This window comes from Dreissena polymorpha, chromosome 4 (genome assembly GCF_020536995.1).
Source record: "Dreissena polymorpha isolate Duluth1 chromosome 4, UMN_Dpol_1.0, whole genome shotgun sequence".
NCBI classification, from domain to species: domain Eukaryota; kingdom Metazoa; phylum Mollusca; class Bivalvia; order Myida; family Dreissenidae; genus Dreissena; species Dreissena polymorpha.
In genome coordinates this window covers 114,803,561-114,823,889 of record NC_068358.1, presented here as the reverse complement: position 1 = coordinate 114,823,889, position 20,329 = coordinate 114,803,561, and the positions used below count along the sequence as shown (strand labels likewise).

The 20,329-nt window shown below is 37.7% G+C and overlaps 3 protein-coding genes across 3 annotated transcripts; 1 reads left to right on the top strand and 2 right to left on the bottom strand.

Moving 5' to 3' along the window:
- The first annotated feature begins 188 nt into the window (after nucleotides 1-188).
- LOC127877108 (uncharacterized) lies at nucleotides 189-2,595 on the top strand. The gene is made up of 4 exons (XM_052422762.1): nucleotides 189-614; nucleotides 1,283-1,487; nucleotides 1,687-1,897; nucleotides 2,467-2,595. Exons 1-4 carry the CDS (start codon nucleotides 536-538, stop codon nucleotides 2,563-2,565), a joined length of 594 nt encoding a protein of 197 aa, XP_052278722.1. The 5' UTR covers nucleotides 189-535; the 3' UTR covers nucleotides 2,566-2,595.
- A 2,624-nt stretch (nucleotides 2,596-5,219) lies between these two features.
- Nucleotides 5,220-14,372, bottom strand: LOC127879734 (uncharacterized). The gene is made up of 5 exons (XM_052426751.1): nucleotides 13,914-14,372; nucleotides 11,999-12,331; nucleotides 9,901-10,019; nucleotides 8,303-8,516; nucleotides 5,220-6,463 (listed from the first exon to the last, which is right to left on the bottom strand). Exons 1-5 carry the CDS (start codon nucleotides 13,948-13,950, stop codon nucleotides 6,291-6,293), a joined length of 876 nt encoding a protein of 291 aa, XP_052282711.1. The 5' UTR covers nucleotides 13,951-14,372; the 3' UTR covers nucleotides 5,220-6,290.
- Nucleotides 14,012-15,342, bottom strand: LOC127878721 (GATA zinc finger domain-containing protein 8-like). The gene is made up of 3 exons (XM_052425253.1): nucleotides 15,307-15,342; nucleotides 14,659-14,885; nucleotides 14,012-14,399 (listed from the first exon to the last, which is right to left on the bottom strand). Exons 1-3 carry the CDS (start codon nucleotides 15,340-15,342, stop codon nucleotides 14,012-14,014), a joined length of 651 nt encoding a protein of 216 aa, XP_052281213.1.
- Nucleotides 15,343-20,329: the final 4,987 nt, after the last annotated feature.

The window sequence follows — 20,329 nt, the reverse complement described above, 5'->3', positions numbered from 1 at the left end:
CCTAATGTTTGAGATACTCGTCGCTTAAAGTGTGATCCGGGCTTCTGTGCAGACTTAACGGCTATATGCACAAATGTTAGGTAACAGTGTTCATGTTGGTCATAGATAAGATTGACATAACATAAGACTTTACAAGCTGATGTCCTAGATTCGTTTGTTCTATTAACTCATTATACATATATCCATCCATACAGGTATTTATAACGTTAAGCGTTAATCAGTGTTTTTTACACTAATATAAACTTTGATATGCTTGCGACATTGACAATAAATTGAAATCAACGTTCTACCGATTTTCTGATTATCATTTAATGTGGTGGTATAAAACCTAAGCACATCTCAAATTGGAAGCACTCGATAAACTGGTGTGTTTCTATCTGTCGAGACATTCACGAAACATTGTGAAAGTAGTCAATACGGTGCATCGTGATTACGTATCTTGCACATTGGCTTTTGACTGGGTCACTTTAGGTGATAAGTAACGCGATATTCCTCGTACGAGACTTGATGAGTTCGACAGTTGACGACCTCGGGAATGGAATTCGTTTTACAGATCGTTATATTTTTCATGTCCTGCTATGGAAGTCTCAGCGATACAAATTGGACTAAATGTGGTAAGCAGTGCGTTATTTCATCCGATTTAAATGTATATTGCTAACGATTTTGTGTGTATGTATGACTTTTTAGAGACATGAATCGTGTGGGCTACTCTTTGACTGTGTAGGCTACAGAACACTTTAAAGCTACAACCGTGTATACATGCACTTATTGGCTATATTGACTTTTTTGGGAGATCATTGTCTAAATTGATTTTTTTTATTTATTATTGCTATGTTTGCAAAGTGCTGTACATACAAATATTTATGTAAATTGTACTTTCAGCAAATATTTACTGCCAATAGTTTCCATTTCTTTGTATATGCAGACGTTATTATGTAAGCTTTAGGTTTTTGCATGTCATAAGGTTTTTTATTGTATTTTTTATGTTTGCTGTTTTTCGAAAGGATGAAATATTTTCAAATATAACGTATACTGAAGATTTTAAATAATTAAACGAATGTGCACTTTCATGACCCAACTACGTTGGATAACAACCGATTAAACTACAAAAAATTAACACGCTTTAGAAGAGTAATGCACATTTGTAAATGCATTATTGTAAATATATGTGCCAAATGCACACACATCGATGGAGTTTATTTAAGTGTGTTAAAGAAACTTTTTTGTTAAATGTGATATTTTTTATATGCATTTGAAACGTATTTCATTTGCTTTATTTGAGTGCCGGATGCGAACTCCGACGTTTTCTTCGTGCACGAGATGGTAGTATCCCCGGTAGTCGTGCAGCTTCCGGGACTCTACAACATCTCCTTTGACGGCGTCGCTGCCCGTGAGATTGAGAAGCTCGTGATCGACGTTCAGATAGGGCTGCAAAATGCCTCCACGGCGGAAGTGGAGCGGGTGTATCCCGTGGAGACAGAGTTTATGTAAGTAAGAACATGTCATTTTACTCAAACGGCGCATACAAAGATGTCGAGAATGCGATACAATTTTTGGATTTGATGTAGCAGCATTGTAAAGCCTGAAAAAGTCTTCGTTTTGTCTATACCGCGACCGCCTAAAAACAACTACTGCAACCCCAAAACATAAACAAACACTATTATTTAATGAATTGTATTGTTTCAGACGTGTCTACGACGGCTGTTTTCTCATTGACAAGCTGTTGTTTGCCAGCCCTGAGCGGATCAAGGACCACATTGACATCCAGATTGACAAGCTGTATACGCAGGCACTGCACTATCACGCCGGCTGCCCACTGCTGAAGGGCCGGGTTGCATTCAGAGACCAGCCCCTTCTGCTTCCCTTCGACCTTGTTCAACTCAACCTTCTACCAAAGGTGTTGCATTTTCTGCAATTGCCGTCGTCCTAATCATCTTTGTCATTAGCCACATCAGCATCAACTTCATTATCACCATCACTATAATCGTCGTCATCACTACCCTCATTGCTGTTTTAATTGTAGACATACAATATCAAAACCCTTTGATTAATCATCGGCATCATTTGAAAAATGTAATCATCGCCGTCATTTTAATAATTTTCGTTAGTGTCATTCTTTTCATTAGCATTATATTTACATTCTCACGAAAGAAACAAAATCATTTATTTTGTGACGTGCTCTGGGAAAAGGGGGTTTAATGCATGTGCGTGAAATGTCGTCCAAGATTAGCCTGTGTAGTCCGCACAGGCTAATCAAGGACAACCCTTTCCGCTTTTCTGTGTGAAGAAAGTATCTTCTGAGCAAAAATCCAGTTTAGGCGAAAAGTTTCGCCCCTGATTGGCATATGCGGACTGCACAGGCTTATCTGGGTCGACGCTTTACAGACATGCATTAACCCCCCCCCCCCCCTTTTCACAGAGCACGGCCCATTTCTTTCTGTCGTTATCTATGTTATTTCTCGACAGGGGCGATATCTAGTGAACGTGCAATTCCGAGAAAAGAGCGGTGCTTATCTGGGCTGCATAGACTCACATTTGAACTTCGGCGGACATATAATAAACTAAAACGATAAAAAGTAAAACGTATTTAAGTTATTAGAGTTTGATGTTTTCTGTCAAAATTTACGCAAGCGTGATACATCATATAATTCGATGCACGCATGGTGTTTGGTCTAGAAATGCGTAACCCATCGAGTAGTGGGAGTGTAGCATGCACAATTCAATGCATGAACACATGCGTGCGTTCGATTTTTGTTTCATAACATTATTCAAATAAACCAAAAATAGGCATTTGTGAAATTATACAAAAAAAACGATAAACGTTATTTCACCGTAAAGGGGCCTTTTCACAGAATTTTGGCATGTTTTGACGTTTGACGTTTGTCATTCAATGCTTTATATTTGTAAAAGGAAACATTGGATCTAAAAAGCTCCAGTAAAAATCGTAATAAGATTAAAGAAAGAAAAAAAGTAACCAGCAACTGGGCTCGAACCACTGACCCATGGAGTAAATGAAGTAAAAGTCTGCTGCTTAGACCACTCGACCATCCGTCCTAAGACAATGGATGTATTTTTATACTTTATGTAAGATCCTCGTAGTAACACAAAATATAACAACAACAAAACTCTCCAAATCATTCAATCTTTTCGCGTTGCAACGCTGTATAATTTTCAGGCTTTTAAATTGTAATTACCGTTTCCACACAAATATCATAACTAAAACCAAAATTTGCGAATCTGAAACTTTTTTTTTAATTTTGTCAATTAACCCAAAAGTGAAAAGGCCCCTTTTTAAGAACGCAGAAAGAACGCCTATCCGGTGTGACTGGGGTATAAAGTATAATCGAGGATGCGAATAACTAACGACTCAATAATAAATACAATAAGTGTCTGTGCTTAAAGAATTAATCATCGTTGCATTTTTTTTAGATAGTTGATCGCCACATCAAGAATGCATACTATCGTCATTACGTTGGTTAGATACAAATCAATTGCGTCAGAAGCCATGAACGTACAGTGTGAAGTAAGCAAAAATAAAATATTTTGCTTCCTTCATTTGTTTAAAAAATATTTGCTCAATGTGAATTCATGAATGACATATGTCCTCTTATCTAAACTTGGTCTAAAACGAAAACTTGAGAGTTAATAATTTGTTTTGAATTGAACCCAACATAGACACAAAATAGTTTCCCGTGGATAGGTTTGCCATGAACAATCTTATAACACCAATGATTACCAACAAACATCTCATGACTACCAGACTAGAACATATTTGAATGGCAGATATTTTCATGTTCGAGAGGAAACACATTTTTATCCTAATGGGAGCAACTTTCCGATTGCCGTAGCGCGTAGTTATTGGATGGTTAGCTATTGATAAACGGAAACTCTCCTGTGTCGTTCCTCGTAAATTCTGGTGTCAAACGTTGGTAAGGCGGAGGCTGGAGATAAGAATTTTCATGCAATGGAAAGGAAGAGGCAAGGAAGAAGAGTGCAATGCCCATGCATTGTGAAGGCGAAGAACGTTCATGCATTGGCAAAATCTGTTTGTGATATCTTATCCAACGTTGCTCAGTGTCTGCATAAAATATTAGACATTGTTTGATGGGTCAGTAAAAACAGGACCACTTAGAAATTCTCTGTCTTTTTCATCCGATCTTAACAAACTTGCACAACATGTATATGAGCATAAGACCTCAAATTGCACAAAGTGTGCAGACAAACAGCACGGGTAGTAGTATTATGCGTTGCTTGCACACGCGGACTATATGAGTCGTGTTTTGAGAAAACTTGGCATAATGCATGTGCGTAAAGTGTCGTCCCAGATTAGCCTGTGCAGTCCGCACAGGCTAATCAGGGGCGACACTTGCCGCCTAAATTGGATTTTTTTGCTAAGAAGAGACTTCATTTAAACGAAAATGTCATAAAAGCGGAAAGTGTCGTCCCTGATTAGCCTGCGCGGACTGCACAGGCTAATGTGGGACGACACTTTACGCACATGCATTATGCCCAGTTTTATCAGAACATGACTCATATATGCAACTGTTTTGTCTAATATAGGCAAAACCAGTAAACTCTTCAACGATAATATAACTGTCTCATATAAAATAATAAATTGTCACATAAACATATTCCTGACGTGGTTTAAATACCAACGTTATAACATGCGTTGTTTCCATAGCAACAGTGACTATATACAAACAACAAACATGGTGTAAGGTGAGGTAGAAAAAGAAAATGTCCACCGATTTCATTTCTGCACATACATCAGGCAAGTGTTCACTAAATGTACCAACTATTCGGATAAAAAAAGTAAAGCAAAAAGGTCAAAAAGAGGTGAAGATAAATGAGCTTGAAATATAGCGTGATATACGGTATACACAAGTCAGCAGTAATTGAAAACCCAGTCGATAAATATGCAAGTTTTAAATATCAAAACACACCACTGCATCAATAATAATAAGAAAACGACAGAAACATCTAATAATAACTGAGTTACAAAAACATTGAAAATGAAATTTCACAAATCACAAACAGCCGCAAAGAATGTGAAGACATACAAGAATGTGGAACACATATATTGAAATAAAACAGTACACGAATCACACATAAGAGAAGAGACTATTGAGCCTTGTTCTGAGAAAACTGGGCTTAATGCATGTGCGAAAAGTGTCGTCCCAGATTAGCCTGTTCAATCCGCACAGGCTAATCAGGGACGATGCTTTTATGGTATTTTTCGTTTCATGGAAGTCCCTCCTTACAGAAAATCAAGTTTGGGCGGAAAGTGTCGTTCCTGATTAGCCTGTGCGGACTGCACAGGCTAATCTGAGACGAGAATTTACGCACATGCATTATGCCCAGTTTTCTCAGAACATTGCTCAATTTAATTTGAGTTTTGATACTATTTGATGAGCCATGCAAGTAAGGTAGATTGTCGGTTAACGTGTCCACAAGTTGCCTGTGGTTTGCACATGTAATTAAAACAGTATACATGCATACAGAATATCATATACAAAGTTGAAAGAACACCACAGCGTTATATAGCATCTATATTACCTGTAGAAAAACGATACTTTACTTAATGACCAAACTTTAAAGCATTAGACTTGTCGACCCTTGTGAAAGTCGACTTTTAACAAGACAGAAGCTGGTTCCTCAGGATCAACATCTATATTATTTTTGGGCGCAATTATATGTTCGTTTAGGTTTACCCAAATACCGCATTCGATCCCCGTGTCTTGAATGCACATTCTATTAAAATATTAAATGATGTAAATATTTATTCCGTACCATACTAAATATACAGTAACTCTTATGTAGATACATACATATACAATGCCCAATAAACACTAATGTTATCACAGTGTTGAAACACAGTACAGTTTTACAGCAGTAACAGGTAGGTCAACACGCATTTCTACACATACGAATCCGATTGTCTTTATCCACCACGATTTTCTTGTGCAAATACTAAAAATAATATCTTACATCAATCATTCCATGTAGAACGCAGGCATAAACGCACGTATAGTATCGGTATCGCCATTTAGCTTCGCCATTACCACGCAGGACGTTTCACAAGACCATCGGTTGTTGTTATCCCTAACTTATGATTTCCCTATTAAAGGAAACATTCTCCTTTTAAGGCTTTCGTTTTGCTCAAACAATAAAAATGTCCTGAAAGGAAACCAAACTCTGGTTAATATTAAGCAGTTTAAGTTGCCAAGAGAACTATGTTGGAAGTTGTTAACCACTCAAACTTTTAAAATTCGTACATATGATGACGTAATCTATCCGGTGTCACGTAAAACACACGCCGTCTTGACGTAATCGTAGCAGTGGTTGGGCTCACACTCTATCTCAAACACCAACGGCCCGGTGCTGAGGCAATACACAACCAGTGTACATGGTCCGTGCGGGTGTGGGTAAATGGTGTTGGGACGCTTTCCTTCACAATAGTTGCCTGTGGGGAAAGACAGACAACATACATATAAATCAAACTGAATTACGGGTCACTTAGTTAAAAAAATAAATATCGTAGTAGAACAGCAAGCAAAACAGGATCCCACTTCTGATGAAAAACTTTTAATCATAGATGTACTTGTTGAACGTTTCATAACCTAAAACTGTGTCCATATGTCACAGCAATGTATGGTGCTTTCTTTTTAATGAATTATATTTGTAATATTTCCTTGGTTTGTTTACTTTGTGTTTTGATACTCAAGGGGGCTAAACATTTTTTTTCACCAGCCGTTTAATTTTTCTTCTTGAATATGAATGGAAATACATTGTACTTGTATTTGCGCTACTTTAACCCATTTATGTCTAGTGGTCTCTCCCATCCTTCTAAATAAGATCAATTTATTTCCAAAATTAGGGATGTCTGGTATATTTATTTCTATATTTAGAATATTCCTTACAGAAATTCCTTTATGCAAACAGCGCAGACCGTGTCTCATCAAGTTCTACGCTGTTTGCCAAGGCCTTTTTTTAGACGGTAGGCATAAATGGGTTAAGATGGACAGATTAGTTTGAAGATAGCTCGACCGTTATTATAACAGTATCATGTATCATATATGTAAGATCACTTTAAGGGAGAACAACAGTAGTGATGTTAAAACAAATATTAAGCATTTGCCGTTCGTTTTTGTTCCACATTGTGTTATAGTAAAATTAATGTCACATCGTACTTCTGTGTCGGGCACCGAACAAGAGTAATATTATAAATATTGTTTACACTAAGTTGAAATAAAATACAAATACAAATACAAACGAATTTAAGAGAAGAACAAAATACAATTAAGAGTGGAACAAAAGTAAGTGTTGACAGTTTATTAAACGTTGATTTACTCACTCATGAAAGGAACAAAATCTATCATTGGTTATATTTGGAATGAAATATCAAAATGAACAGAGAAAAGTTGGGCTAAGAGACCATTACAAAATGTCTTGACCAATAAATCAAAATAAATAAACAAGCGAAATATCCATTATGATACAGGAAAACAATCGTTTCGGTTATGGAGAATCAAAAAAAGATATAAAATTTAGCAAATGAAACGTAGTTCGTCGATTATTCGGAAAACAGTTTCATACTTACATAACACTTAACATCCGATATTATGTTGTAAAGCCTGTATGAACAAGTTATAGCGTGTTGATAGTTTTGCTCTCAAAGGTCACTTTTAGGGGAGACATTTGTATTATTTGTGATGATTAGTTTTGCTTTTAAATATAGTGAAAGACGTTTTCACTAATACAAAACTCTGTTGTTAAAGAGACATTTTCACAGATTTTGGCATGTATAGAAGTTTATCGTCAAATGATTTAACATCAAGAATAAAATTAAAAAAAGGAAAAAAGTAATCTTCAACTAAGCTCGATCAACTGACCCTTTAAGTAAAAGTCTAGGAGTAAAGCATTTATGGAGTGGTGTAAAGTCTAGGAGTAAAGCATTTATGGAGTGGTGTATTTTATTCTTTATGTGAGTTATCCTCGCAATATCACACACAAAAAATAATAAAGATTACAACATAACTCTACTCATTATTCTATCGTTTCGCCTTAACGCTTTATAATTATTAGGTTTTTAAATCGTCAAAAGATGTATATAATGGATGTTTTAGAGCATAGTAATTTTTCAGTATTACTGTTCATATCAAATATCGTAACTGCAACGAAAATTCGCAAATCTGAAACACTCTTTTCAAGGTTTGTCCATTTACCTCAAAGTGAAAAGGTCCCTTTAAGTCCATTTTAAAACTTTGACGTATACTTCTTGTATGATTGTAAAAATACGTACCTGGCACAACTTTAAGCGTCACATCCGAGAATCTAGTCTGTATGACCTGGGGGTCGGGCCATCGAGGTACAATCTCACAACGGAACTCAGCGTCGTGCTCAAATGACGTCACGTTAAACGTCAACGTGCTGTTAACTACGGTAGTGCAGTTGTTGTACTTGACGGTGGTAACTGGAGGGACGCTGAACAGCATGAATCGAGTCGCTTGCGGGGGCTATAATGAGTGCGATGATAACGCAATACAAATAATAACAACAACAACAACACTACTACTTCTATTACTACTACTACTACTTCTACTACTACTACTACTACTACTACTACTACTACTACTACTACTACTACTACTTCTACTACTACTACTACTACTACTTCTACTACTTCTACTACTACTACTACTACTACTACTACTACTACTACTACTACTACTACTACTACTACTACTACTACTACTACTACTACTACTACTACTACAACCACTACTACTACTACTACTACTACTACTACTACTACTACTACTACTACTACTACTACTACTACTACTACTACAACAACAACAACAACAACAACAACTACTACTAATACTACTTCTACTACTACTACTACTACTACTACTACTACTACTACTACTTCTACTTCTTCTACTACTACTACTACTTCTACTACTACTACTACTACTACTACTACTACTACTACTACTACTACTACTACTACTACTACTACTACTACTACTACTACTACTACTTCTACTACTACTACTATCCCTTATTCTCATAGGTAAGGCCCTCCTCAAGAAGTGAAAGACAGTAAAGGTTTTTCCATTTTTAGAAGTTTTAATTTATTTGCTGCATAGTAATGACTATTACGACGATGTTTCTCATGATGTCCGGTTTTCATTTGAAAGTAGGTCATGTTTACTCCAGGCCGAGATTATGATTTCACATACTTGTTTTAGTTTATGTTTGGTTTATTAGTAGGTTTATCAAATGTTGTATAAGCCTCTTATTTGTGAAAACAAGGTAATAATTTAAGAGAGAAACATAAACAAGTGTTTCGTTTTTCCAATAAGAAACAATTTTTGGAATAAGTATATGCGCACAGTATCAAACCTTTAGCTACCAATCAGAAGGGCCGATATTATGAGGTATGAGATATTACAAGGACTCTGTCTCGCCAAAACATTTGGTAAGACATTACCGAGTTTAAAGCAGTTTTTGTTGTTATGTCCAAGAATACACATTAAACTATAGATTGACGTATTAAACATGTCTGTTTTAAACCTTTTCACAAAAATATTAAGATGTTTTCATTAAGAGGTCCGATACTATGTTTACACATGCTACTACTACTACTACTGCTACTCCTGCTAATAATATAACTACAAATAATATTTTTTTAATAATTATAATAAAAATAACAATAACAACAATAATAATAATAATAATAATAATAATAATAATAATAATAATAATAATAATAATTATAATAATAATAATAATAATAATAATAATAATAATAATAATAATAATAATAATAAAAAATAATAATAATAAAAATAAATAAATAATAATAATGATTTAAAAATGTTCTCTTTAGACCTTGAACTTCCAGACAACGTCTCCATTTTGGTGCCAGATTTCTGCCAGACACTGCAGGGTGAGTTCCCGAGCCTCCACAACGGCATGCGGGACTCCCAGCAGAGGCTCCGGTAGGAATACTGCAAGGACGAGGGTTTGAAAATCAGATTGTTTGTCGCCACATTGAACTGATATGCATCTACCTATCAAAACGCTGGAAGGAACACATCATGCAAAACGGTTTTAAATTAAGTTTGAGGTGGATTTTTTGCTGCAATTTTTTCTGTCATTTTTTATGGACATCAAACAATATATTGAATACCCTCAGTTTTACTTCGCTATATTATTTCAATAACTAGCTAACGCCTAAATCCGACAACCGTTTTTCTGCGCATGCGCTTTACAAGGTTAACATAAAACCAATTTACTGGTGACTTTTGTTCTGAGCGCATTATTTGATCTGTTGGCATCCGAGTAATACTAGACAAATTAGCAAAGGGCTACACGTTTCCGTTTTATATATTACGAATGGATCAAATTTAGTAGATTTAATTGAATCCATGCAGCTAAAAGTGTTTTAGTAGACATAAAATGAAATAACCTGTCAAATTCTTTTGTTACCATGCAGAACACGGCTTTTAACTTCGTCAAGAACTTGAAGGATATTGTTATACATAATTACCGTCGAATTTCCTTTCCAATAACCTGATTAATACCGTTTGGTCAGACGATTGGATAACATATAGTTGTACAGATTTTTATGGAAACAGCGTTCAAGTCAAGACAACGCAGGAGATTAGTTAGAAGGCGATAATGGCTCGGATGTTTAAAAAAAAAAAAAGCTAGTTTCAATGACTAGAGCTGTGACATTAGCATAGCGGAACTTCTTGGATCAGTCTTGGAATGATAAGATCATGCCAACATGCCTTAAAACAATCATGTCGATGTCAGTTAAAATCGATTTTCGATTGCAAAATCGTTTTGTGAACACGGGGCCTGTACTGTCAATCGAGTTAATGTAGGACATTTTACGTTTTACTGAATGACATGGACTTTCTCTATATGTGTTGTTGCTACTGTGATCTTTGAGTATTTGATTAGTTAAGAAAGAGTGTATATTTGATAATTGTTTGGCAATTTTAAACCTGGTTTTAGTATTGACGTTTTTTGTCAAAGTGATGAAAAATGTTGTTTTATGACATATTTATAGTGTTAAAGTGGCTTGGTCACGCACCCAACACCTGAGCAAACGTGTAGCAATACACTTTGTATATGGATTTTACATGTTTCTATTGGACGTGATTTTTTTGTCAAATCAGGGACCAAAACAGTCTGAATACCATTATACCATAATAACTCTACGTTTTAGTACACTTCTGATGTCTGAAAATGTAGAGACAAAAATATATGTTCAAAAATTGGATGAAACTTTACAAATATTGCATTGACGATCGGATACAAGAATGCAAGGTGTGTAACGTTAATTGTTTAAACAAACAATCGAATACCATGCTGTATAGTATAAATTAGTTTTATGTATGTTCCAGTTTAAGCTGATAACCGTATTATATAGTTATCAACCCAATAACACAAATGTAATGGTCAATTGCCCGAAGCTTTTGTCAACGTTTCACCAGATATGCTCAACAGGACAGAGTTCGGGTAAAATAGCGCTGTGAAATAAACTTTCCGAAAGATAAGAGTGATACATTTTAGACAACAAAACTTATGGTCGAAAATTGAGAGTCACGAAAGATAATTAATCGGGCCAAAAACAGGTCTGCCCGATAATAAAGATTGTCTGAAAACGTCGAGTAATAACGATATTTGCAACTCTTGAATTGGTGACGACTTACTTAATTACTTTTTAACACATATTTGGATAATTGAACTCGTATTGGAATAAAAACCACGCACGTCGTAGAGTTCTCGAATATCTCTCAAAACAATGTGAAGCATTTTTGTTTAGCAATATTAGACATACATGGAAATCAAAGGTAGTAAATATTATAAACATGAAATTATAACTTCTAAGGGTGAAATTAATTGGAATAATAACTAATGTTACCTCTATAACAAACGACACACTATTGGTAACAAAACATGATTAATTGTTTACCTGATATGGGGGCTTCGGCCCTAGCGACATCTTCCTCGTCAACCACAGAACACGTATAATTTGTCAGATCAATGCATCGGAACGGGTCCAAATTCAAAGACAACGTCACCGAATCAGAAGTTACGTCAACAAGATGAGTAATATTCGGATATAACTTTACGACCTCCACAAAGTTGCTATCATTAAAGATTGCAACAGCGATTGGTTCGAAGCCATCCTTGAACTGCTTTCGTATTGTCAAGCTCTCTAAGCGTCCCCGGTAGCTCCCATCGCAACGTAAGGTCAGTGACGTCACATCCGTTGGATTAAAGAGGATGTCGTTCATTGCTACAGCTACAAAGAAATTGAAACGACTAATTAACTAGTGTGCAAATACATATAGCAGTATTTATACCAATAGGTAGTGAACGAAAATTACAATAAAATTCTCTTAAATAAGGATACATTAACGAGGTTTTATGTAATACACTAACGAGGTTATTATTTATACACCAACGAGGTTTTATGTGATACATCAACAAGGTTTTATGTGTTTAAACGGGTTTGTTTAATGTATTTTGCTTGTTTAAGTTGTTACCGCGTGTGGCACAATGGCCTATGGAATGTTATGAGAGGATTTAGCATTGACGCAAGGCTTGTGCAAGTCATCCAATAACTCTACTGAAACGGCACCAGTGCAGTACTTCTCAACGGAGAGCAGATGGACTTCTTGAGGACATCAGTTGGCGTCCGTCAGGGATGTCTGGTGTCTCCCGTCCTGTTCAACCTTTTCCTTGAGAAGATTGAGACTGCCTATGACCACCACACTTCTATTTCAATCGGTGGAAGACCTATCTCCAACTTGATATTCGCTGATGATATTGAACTCATGGTCGGCTCCAGCAGTGAACTTAAAGAGCTCACCAACAAACTATATGAAAGAGCAAGAGCATACGGGATGGAGGTCAGCATGGAGAAGTCAAAGATCATGGTGAATAGCACGACTAACACCGGTGTAGACATCTCCATGAACGACGAGAAGCGAACAAAAGTGACAAGCTCCAAGTACTTGGGCTAAACCTTGTCCAAGAATGGTACCAGTACCAGTCCCGAATAAGAATTACCATGGCGACCGTAGCGATGGTCAGATTGAGCAGGTTGTGTACAAGCAGTCCCATCAGCTTCCCCGCTAACAACAGGCTCTACAAGTCCCTCGTAGTCTCCATCTAATCTTCGGCTGCGAGACATGGACGCCTCGCGCGGACACAGAACGCAGGATACAGGCATTTAAACATAAATGTATTCGAGAACTGCTCCGCATCTCTTATACGGAGTACAAGACCAACGAGTACGTCTGGAACATGACTGCAACACTTGTTGGTCCTCAATAGTCTCTAATGGTGACCGTCAAACGACGAAAGTTGGCTTGGTTTGGAAACGTCACAATGCACGACTTTCTATGAATGACTGTTCTCCAGGACACGCTTGAGGGAGGTCGACGTCGAGGCCGTCAGAGGAAAAACTTGATCGATAATGGATGAATTGCTCTCTGCCGCACACCACAGACCTGACTCGAGAATTTCTGAATTGTCGTCTCTCATTCCCCCAGCGGCCAAACCGGTAAAGGGATTGATGATGATTTTGCATTATACCGTAATGAATGAATGTTGGTTGTATCGGAATCGGTAGAAGTGGAGATTGCAAGTGGACCCTATAGGATGCTACTACCTAGAAACGTGTTCGCAAATGGCTTTCTTGCAAACGCTGAGATAAAGCTGTTAATAATAATCTTTAAAATAAAACAGGAATAAATATACTGCCGAAGCTATCAATCGATGCATATTAATTAAATCACATTAACTCAAAACATGTAAATGTAATTATAATGTTACTATGTTAAATATATATTTATGAGGAAATTATAAAGCGTACTTACTGAGATTCTGTTTGCTAGGTGTAGAAGGTGTTGACATTGATGTAGTCGTCGTTGTTGTTTTAAACGCAGTTGTTGAAGCTACCGGAGCTGAAGTTGATTTAGTTGTTCCAGTTGATGTTATTGGCGTCGTTGTTATTGGCGTTGTTGTTGTTGACGTGGGCGTGGTTGATGTTTGAGTTGCGTTTGTCGTTGTTTTTGTTGTTGTTGATGTGGGTGTTTGAACTGTTGATGTAATTGTTGTAGCTGATGTTGTTTGAGTAGAAGTTTTTATTGTAGTGGTTGTTGGTGTGGTCAATGGGACCGTGGTTGACGGAGTGATTGTTGTTGGTTTTGGTGTCGTTGATTTCTCGGTTGTTTGCGTCGAAGTTGTTTCTTCCGATGTAGGGCTCTGTGTGGTAATTGACGGATGGTCGGAGGGAATGTTTGTTGTTGATGACGTCGAAGTCCCGTTTACCGAAGCGTGTGGCGTCACGGTATTGGAACCGACTTAAATATGAAATGACAGAAATCGTATCATACTTTTGCAAAAAATACAATAAAAATAAATTCGCATAAGTGTGGGGAGCGCCGTATGCACCGAGTCAAAACGTATTATAAGTAGTATAATACAATTTAATTCTTAATTTTATTTGGTAACATTTAACTGATGAATGCTTAACATGAGCAAAGAATCCCACCTAGCTTATTTTAATTATCCGGTTGCTCGAAAATCAAGATAATTATGTATACAATTTTAACTAAGTACGCATGCATGCATTTCATATCGCTCTCACCTCCGCCGGTGTTCCTTGCAAAGTATATTGCCACCGTGATGCCAATAATAAGCACCACGACGACGATAACGACTGCCAGGAGAATCCAACGGGCGTGCCGGTGTCCCCGCAGCTTCTCCCGAAAGTCTTTCATGACTGAGCGCGAGGATGATGATGAGGAGGAGCGACTATCAGGTCCGTTTCCTTCCAGACACTCGTCCTGTTAAATGTATAAACACACGAGTGTGTGAAGGTAATACAGAATACGTTTAACCCATTTATGCCCAGTGGACTCTCCCATCCTTCTAAATTGGATTAATTTATTTCCAAATTTAGGGATGTCTAGCATACTTATATGTATATTAAGAATATTTCTTACAGTAATTCCTTTAAGCAAACAGCGCAGACCCGGATGAGACGCCGCATCATGCGGCGTCTCATCTGGGTCTACGCTGTTTGCAAAGTCTTTTTTTCAGGACGCTAGGCTAGGTTAATATATGCGGGCAAATTACATTTGCTTCAATGCATGGTACCTTAAAGTAAAATATAATAAATATGTGCAATTATTATAGATACATAACTATAACTAAAACGTATAAACCAATCGATTAGCCGGCTGAGTCACTGAATGAGTTACGTACTGAGTAAATGTCTATGTAAAATGGAAATATGGTCATTTTGTAATCATGTGAATAAGTTAATAGCCCAATACCAAATTAAAACAAACAACGGACGAATAAAGCAAGCAGAAATCAAACTAGCAAGATACAGAAAAATAGAACACCACATTTTCGCAAGCACAACAGCGTCGGTTGCAAAGAAATATTCCATTTGGATCAATAACTCGATTTCAAAATTGATCTAGCTATAAAATGTCAAAAAAGATACATACTTCATCTTGGTAAACATGATTTATCGCCTTTGTTCCGCCTGGTTGTTGACACAAAATATTTAGCAATTAATCAAAATGATATGAAACACAAAATAAGTTCAAATGATTTAAACCAGAAATTATAAAATATATTCAATCTATGTATCAGAATAATTTATATACAGTATCGGTATCATAATATTAGATGAATCTGCAGTATTGTCATTTTAATAGGATGTGTGTATTTTCACATTATCTTCAGTAGCGAGCACGTGAGTCAAGTCGCGCGCTTATGACTCCAGCTGCAAGCTTTTGAATCTAAAGGAGAATATGTAACTCCAGTTGAGAGCTTTTTAGTTCAGTTGAGAGCTTATGGGTCCAATTAAGAGCGTGTGAGTCCGGTTGAGATCTTGAGATTTCAGTTGCGAGCTTGTGAGTTCGGTTGAGAGCTTGTGAGTTCGGTTGAGAGCTTGTGAGTCCAATTGAGAGCTAGTGAGTCTAGTTGCGATCTTGAGATTTCAGTTGCGAGCTTGTGAAACCAATTCAGAGATTGAGATTTCTGTTGAGAGCTTGCGAATCCCGTTGGGAGCATGTGAGTCCATTTGAGAGCTTGTGAGACAATCTGGGAGCTTATGAGTCAAGTTGGGCGCGTGCGAGTCCAATTGAGAGCTTACGAGTCCACTTATGAGCTTGTGAGTCCACTTGAGAGATATTGAGTCTAGTTAAGAGCTTTTGAGTCCAGCTGAGAGCTTTTGCGCCGAGTTGTGAGCTTGTGAGTCTAGTTGCGAACTTGTGAGTCCAGATGAGAGTTTGTAAATTCAGATGTGAGCTTGTCAGTCAAATTGAGAGCTTGTGAGTCAAGTTGCGAGCTTGTGTGTTTTGTTGAGAGTTTGTGAGCCCAGTTGAGAGCTTGTAAGTTCTGTTGAGAGCTTGTGAGTTCAGTTGAGAGCTTGTGGGTTTAGTTTAGAACTTTTGAGTTTAGTTGAGAGTTTGCAAATCCAATTGAGAGATTGTGAATCGAATTGGGAGCTTGTTTGTCCAGTTGTGAGCTTGTGAGTCCGTTTTAGAGCTTGTGAGTCAAATTGAGAGCTTGTTAGTCAAATAGAGAGCTTTTGAGTTAAGTTGAGAGGTTGCGAGTGCAATGAAGAGCTTGTGAGTCCAATTTAGAGCTAGTGAGTCCTTTTGAGAGCTTGCGAGTCCCATTGAGAGCTTTCGAGTCTAGTTTAGAGCTTTTGAGTTAAGTTGTGAGCTTGCGAGTCCAATTGATGGCTTGTTCGTCCAGTTTAGAGCGTGTGAGTCCCTTTGAGAATTTGTGAGTCCCGTTAAAAGCTTGCGAGTCCAATTGAGAGCTTTTGAGTCAAATTAAAAGCTTGTGAATCCAATTGAGAGCGTGTGAGTCCAATTAAGAGCGTGTGCGTCCAATTGAGAGGTTGCGAGTCCCAGTTGAGAGCTTGTGAGTCCATTTGAGAGCTTGCGAGTCCATTTGAGAGCTTGTGAGTCTAATCGAGAGCTTGTGAGTCCAGTTCAAAGTTGTTTAGTCCAGTTGAGACATTGTTAGTTCAGTTGAGAGCTTGTGAGTCCAGTTGATAGGTTGTGAGTCCAGTTAATTGCTTGTGATTCCAGTTGAGAGCTTGTGATTCCAGTTAAGAGCTTTTGGGTCCATTAGATAGCTTGTGCGTCCAGTGGAGAGCTTGCAATGCAATGTGAGAGCTTTTGAGTCCAATTGAGAGCTTGTGGGTCAAGTTGAGGTCTTGCAAATCAAATTGAAAGCTTTTGAGTCCAGTTGAGAGCTTTTGAGTCCAGGCGAAAGCCTGTGAGTTCAGTGGGGAGCTTGCGAGTCCCAGTTGAGAGCTTTTGAGTCCAATTGAGAGCTTGTGAGTTCAGTTAAGAGCTTGTGAGTCAAGTTAAGAGCTTGTGAGTTCAGTTAATGGCTTGTTAGTCCAGTTGAGAACTTGTGAATCCAATTAATGGCTTGTGAGTTCAGTTGAGAGCTTGTGAGTCCAATTGAGCGTCGTGAATTCAGCTGAAAGCTTGTGAGTCCAGTTAATGGCTTGTGAGTCCAGTTGAGGGCTTGTGAATCCAGTTAATGGCTTGTGAGTGCAGTTGAGAGCATGTGAGTCCATTTGAGCGCTTGTGAATTCAGCTGAGAGCTTGTGGGCCCAGATTAGAGCTTGTGTGCCCAGTTGAGAGCTTGTGAGTCCAGTAAATGGCTTTTGAGTTCAGTTCAGAGCTTGTGATTTCAGTCAAAAGATTGTGAGTCCAGTTGAGAGCTTGCGAGTTTAGTTGAGAGCTTTTGAGTCGAGTTGAGAGCTTGTGAGTTCAGTTGAGAGCTTTTTAGCCCAGTTAATGGCGTGTTGTGTGTCCAGTTGAGAGCTTATGAGTTCAATTGATGGCTTTTGAGTCCAGTTTAGAGCTTGTCAGTCCAGTAAATGACTTTTGAGTCCAGTTGAAAGCTTGTCAGTCCAGTTAATGGCTTTTGAGTCCAGTTTATAGCTTGTCAATCCAGTTAATGGCTTTTGAGTCCAGCATATAGCTTGTCAGTCCAGTTAATGGCTTTTGTGTCTAGTTGAGAGCTTGTGAGTCCAGTTGATAGCTTGTGCGTCCAGATGAGAGCTTGCGACTCTGTTGGAGAGCTTTTTAGTCCAGTTTTGAGCTTTTGAGTCCAGTTGAGAGCTTTTGAGTTCAGTTTTTAAATTATGAGTCTAGTTGCAAACTTGTGAGTCCTATTGAGAGCTTTTGCGTCCAATTGATAGCTTGTGATTTCAGTTGAGAGTTTGTGAGTCCCTTTGAGGAGTTTTGAGTCCAGTTGAGAGATTACGAGTTTAGTTGAGAGCTTGTGAGTCCAGTTGAGAGCTTGTGGGATCAGTTGAAAGCTTGTGATCCCAGTTGAGCGCTTGTGAGTCCAGTGGGGAGCTAGTGATTCCATTTGAAAGCTTGTGAGTCCAGTTGTCAGCTTGTGCGTTAAGTTGAGAGCTTGCGAGTCCAGTTGAGAGCTTGCGAGTCCAGTTGAGAGCTTGTGAGTGCGGTTGAGAGCTTGTGATTTCAGCAGAGAGATAGTGAGTCCAGTTGAGAGCTTGTAAATTCAGCTGAGAACTTGTTAGCCCAGTTGAGAGCTTGTGAGTCCAGTTAATAGCTTGTGAGTGCGGTTGAGAGCTTGTGATTTCAGTAGAGAGATAGTGAGTTCCGTTGAGAGCTTGTGTGTCCAGTTGCGAGCTTTTGAGTCAAGTTGCAAGAATGTGTGTCCTGTTGAGAACTTGTGTGTCAAGTTTAGAGCTTGTGAGTCCAGTTGAGAGTTTGTGAGGCTAGTTGAGAACTTGTGAGTCTAGTTGAGAGTTTGTGAGTCTAGTTGAGAGCTGTTGAGTCAAGTTGCAAGCATGTGTGTCCAGTTGTGAACTTGAGAGTCAAGTTGAGAGCTTGTGAGACAATTGAGAAATTGTGATTCTAGTTGAGACTTTGTGACTCTAGTTGATAGTTTGTTATTCCCGTACGAGAGTATTTGAGTCCAAATGCTAACTCGTTTCTTTCGAAATACAAACAAAAAGAACCACTCTTTCATTCTGAGCTTCTGTTCGGTTATCGCATTGGTTGGTACAAGCGCTTCCAACCCAGGCTACCAAGGATCAAATCCGTACCCATCTCATGTGAGCTTTCTTGTTAGTCACCACAAAACTAAATATCTGTGAATACCAGAAGTACTTCAAAATGCGTCACAACCTTTATGAGTCTAGTAAGTATATAAGGTAAAAGTGCTGTGAATCCCCTGAGTCCTAAAATAGTGCAGCCTCATACGCGAAAGGATCTCATAAACTTTGTAAAACACAGACACACAGACTCGCCCTTTCTATAGCCGGTATTGATTCAGAGTACGTAGCAACTGGTCGCTTTTTCCCAACCTTACATCCTAATGGTTTGTTTGTTGTTAGAAACTTTCCGGATTGGTGTTGTGTTTCAGTTATCGGGTTCTACTGACATAGTCACGAACATCCATCGTCCAATCTTTAACAGAAGCATTGGTCAAATGGTTAATAATTACAGGTCGACTGCAACAGGAGCAAGTGTGTTTTACTGTGCCAGAATTGTTTGACATTAATTAAGATTTACTCGTTTGTTGTTTAAGGCATATTTCTCTTAACACACGGGTGATTAACATATTACATTTCAAAACTTACCGCCGATTTCGGGAAAACATGTTTTACAGACTTTTGCTGGTGTCAAGTCATTAATCGTAGGGTTAAAAGTTCTGAGAAGATATCGATCGGGTACATAATTTGATTTCTTAAACAGAATGTTGCTGGTGTGTTTTTTTATAAAGAGAAACATGCCGCTTACAACTTTCATTTACTTTTATGGCAAACGTGTTCAAAAAGTGTGCCCCGGCACAGATATATACGCCTGTGATATGTAATGCTGCTCTCCCTGAACGAGAAATGCACCTATGCTTTACGTGTGAAGCGGCTCACTTAAGCCTTTTTAGATTAAGCTGTGTATATTTATGTCGCTCCCAATTTACACATACAAATTTTCTTAACAATTGTGTTAAAAGACATCACTTATTATAATAATAATAATAATAATAATAATAATAATAATAATAATAATAATAATAATAATCATCATCATCATCATCATCATCATCATCATCATCATCATCATCATCATCATCATTATTATTCCCATTGCTTTTTTGACCGAATGCAATATTGTACTGAAACAAACACAATATTAGTATTGATAATGAAATATTTTTGACCTGGCCTTGTGATTGCTATACCAAATGTAGTATTAACAGATCG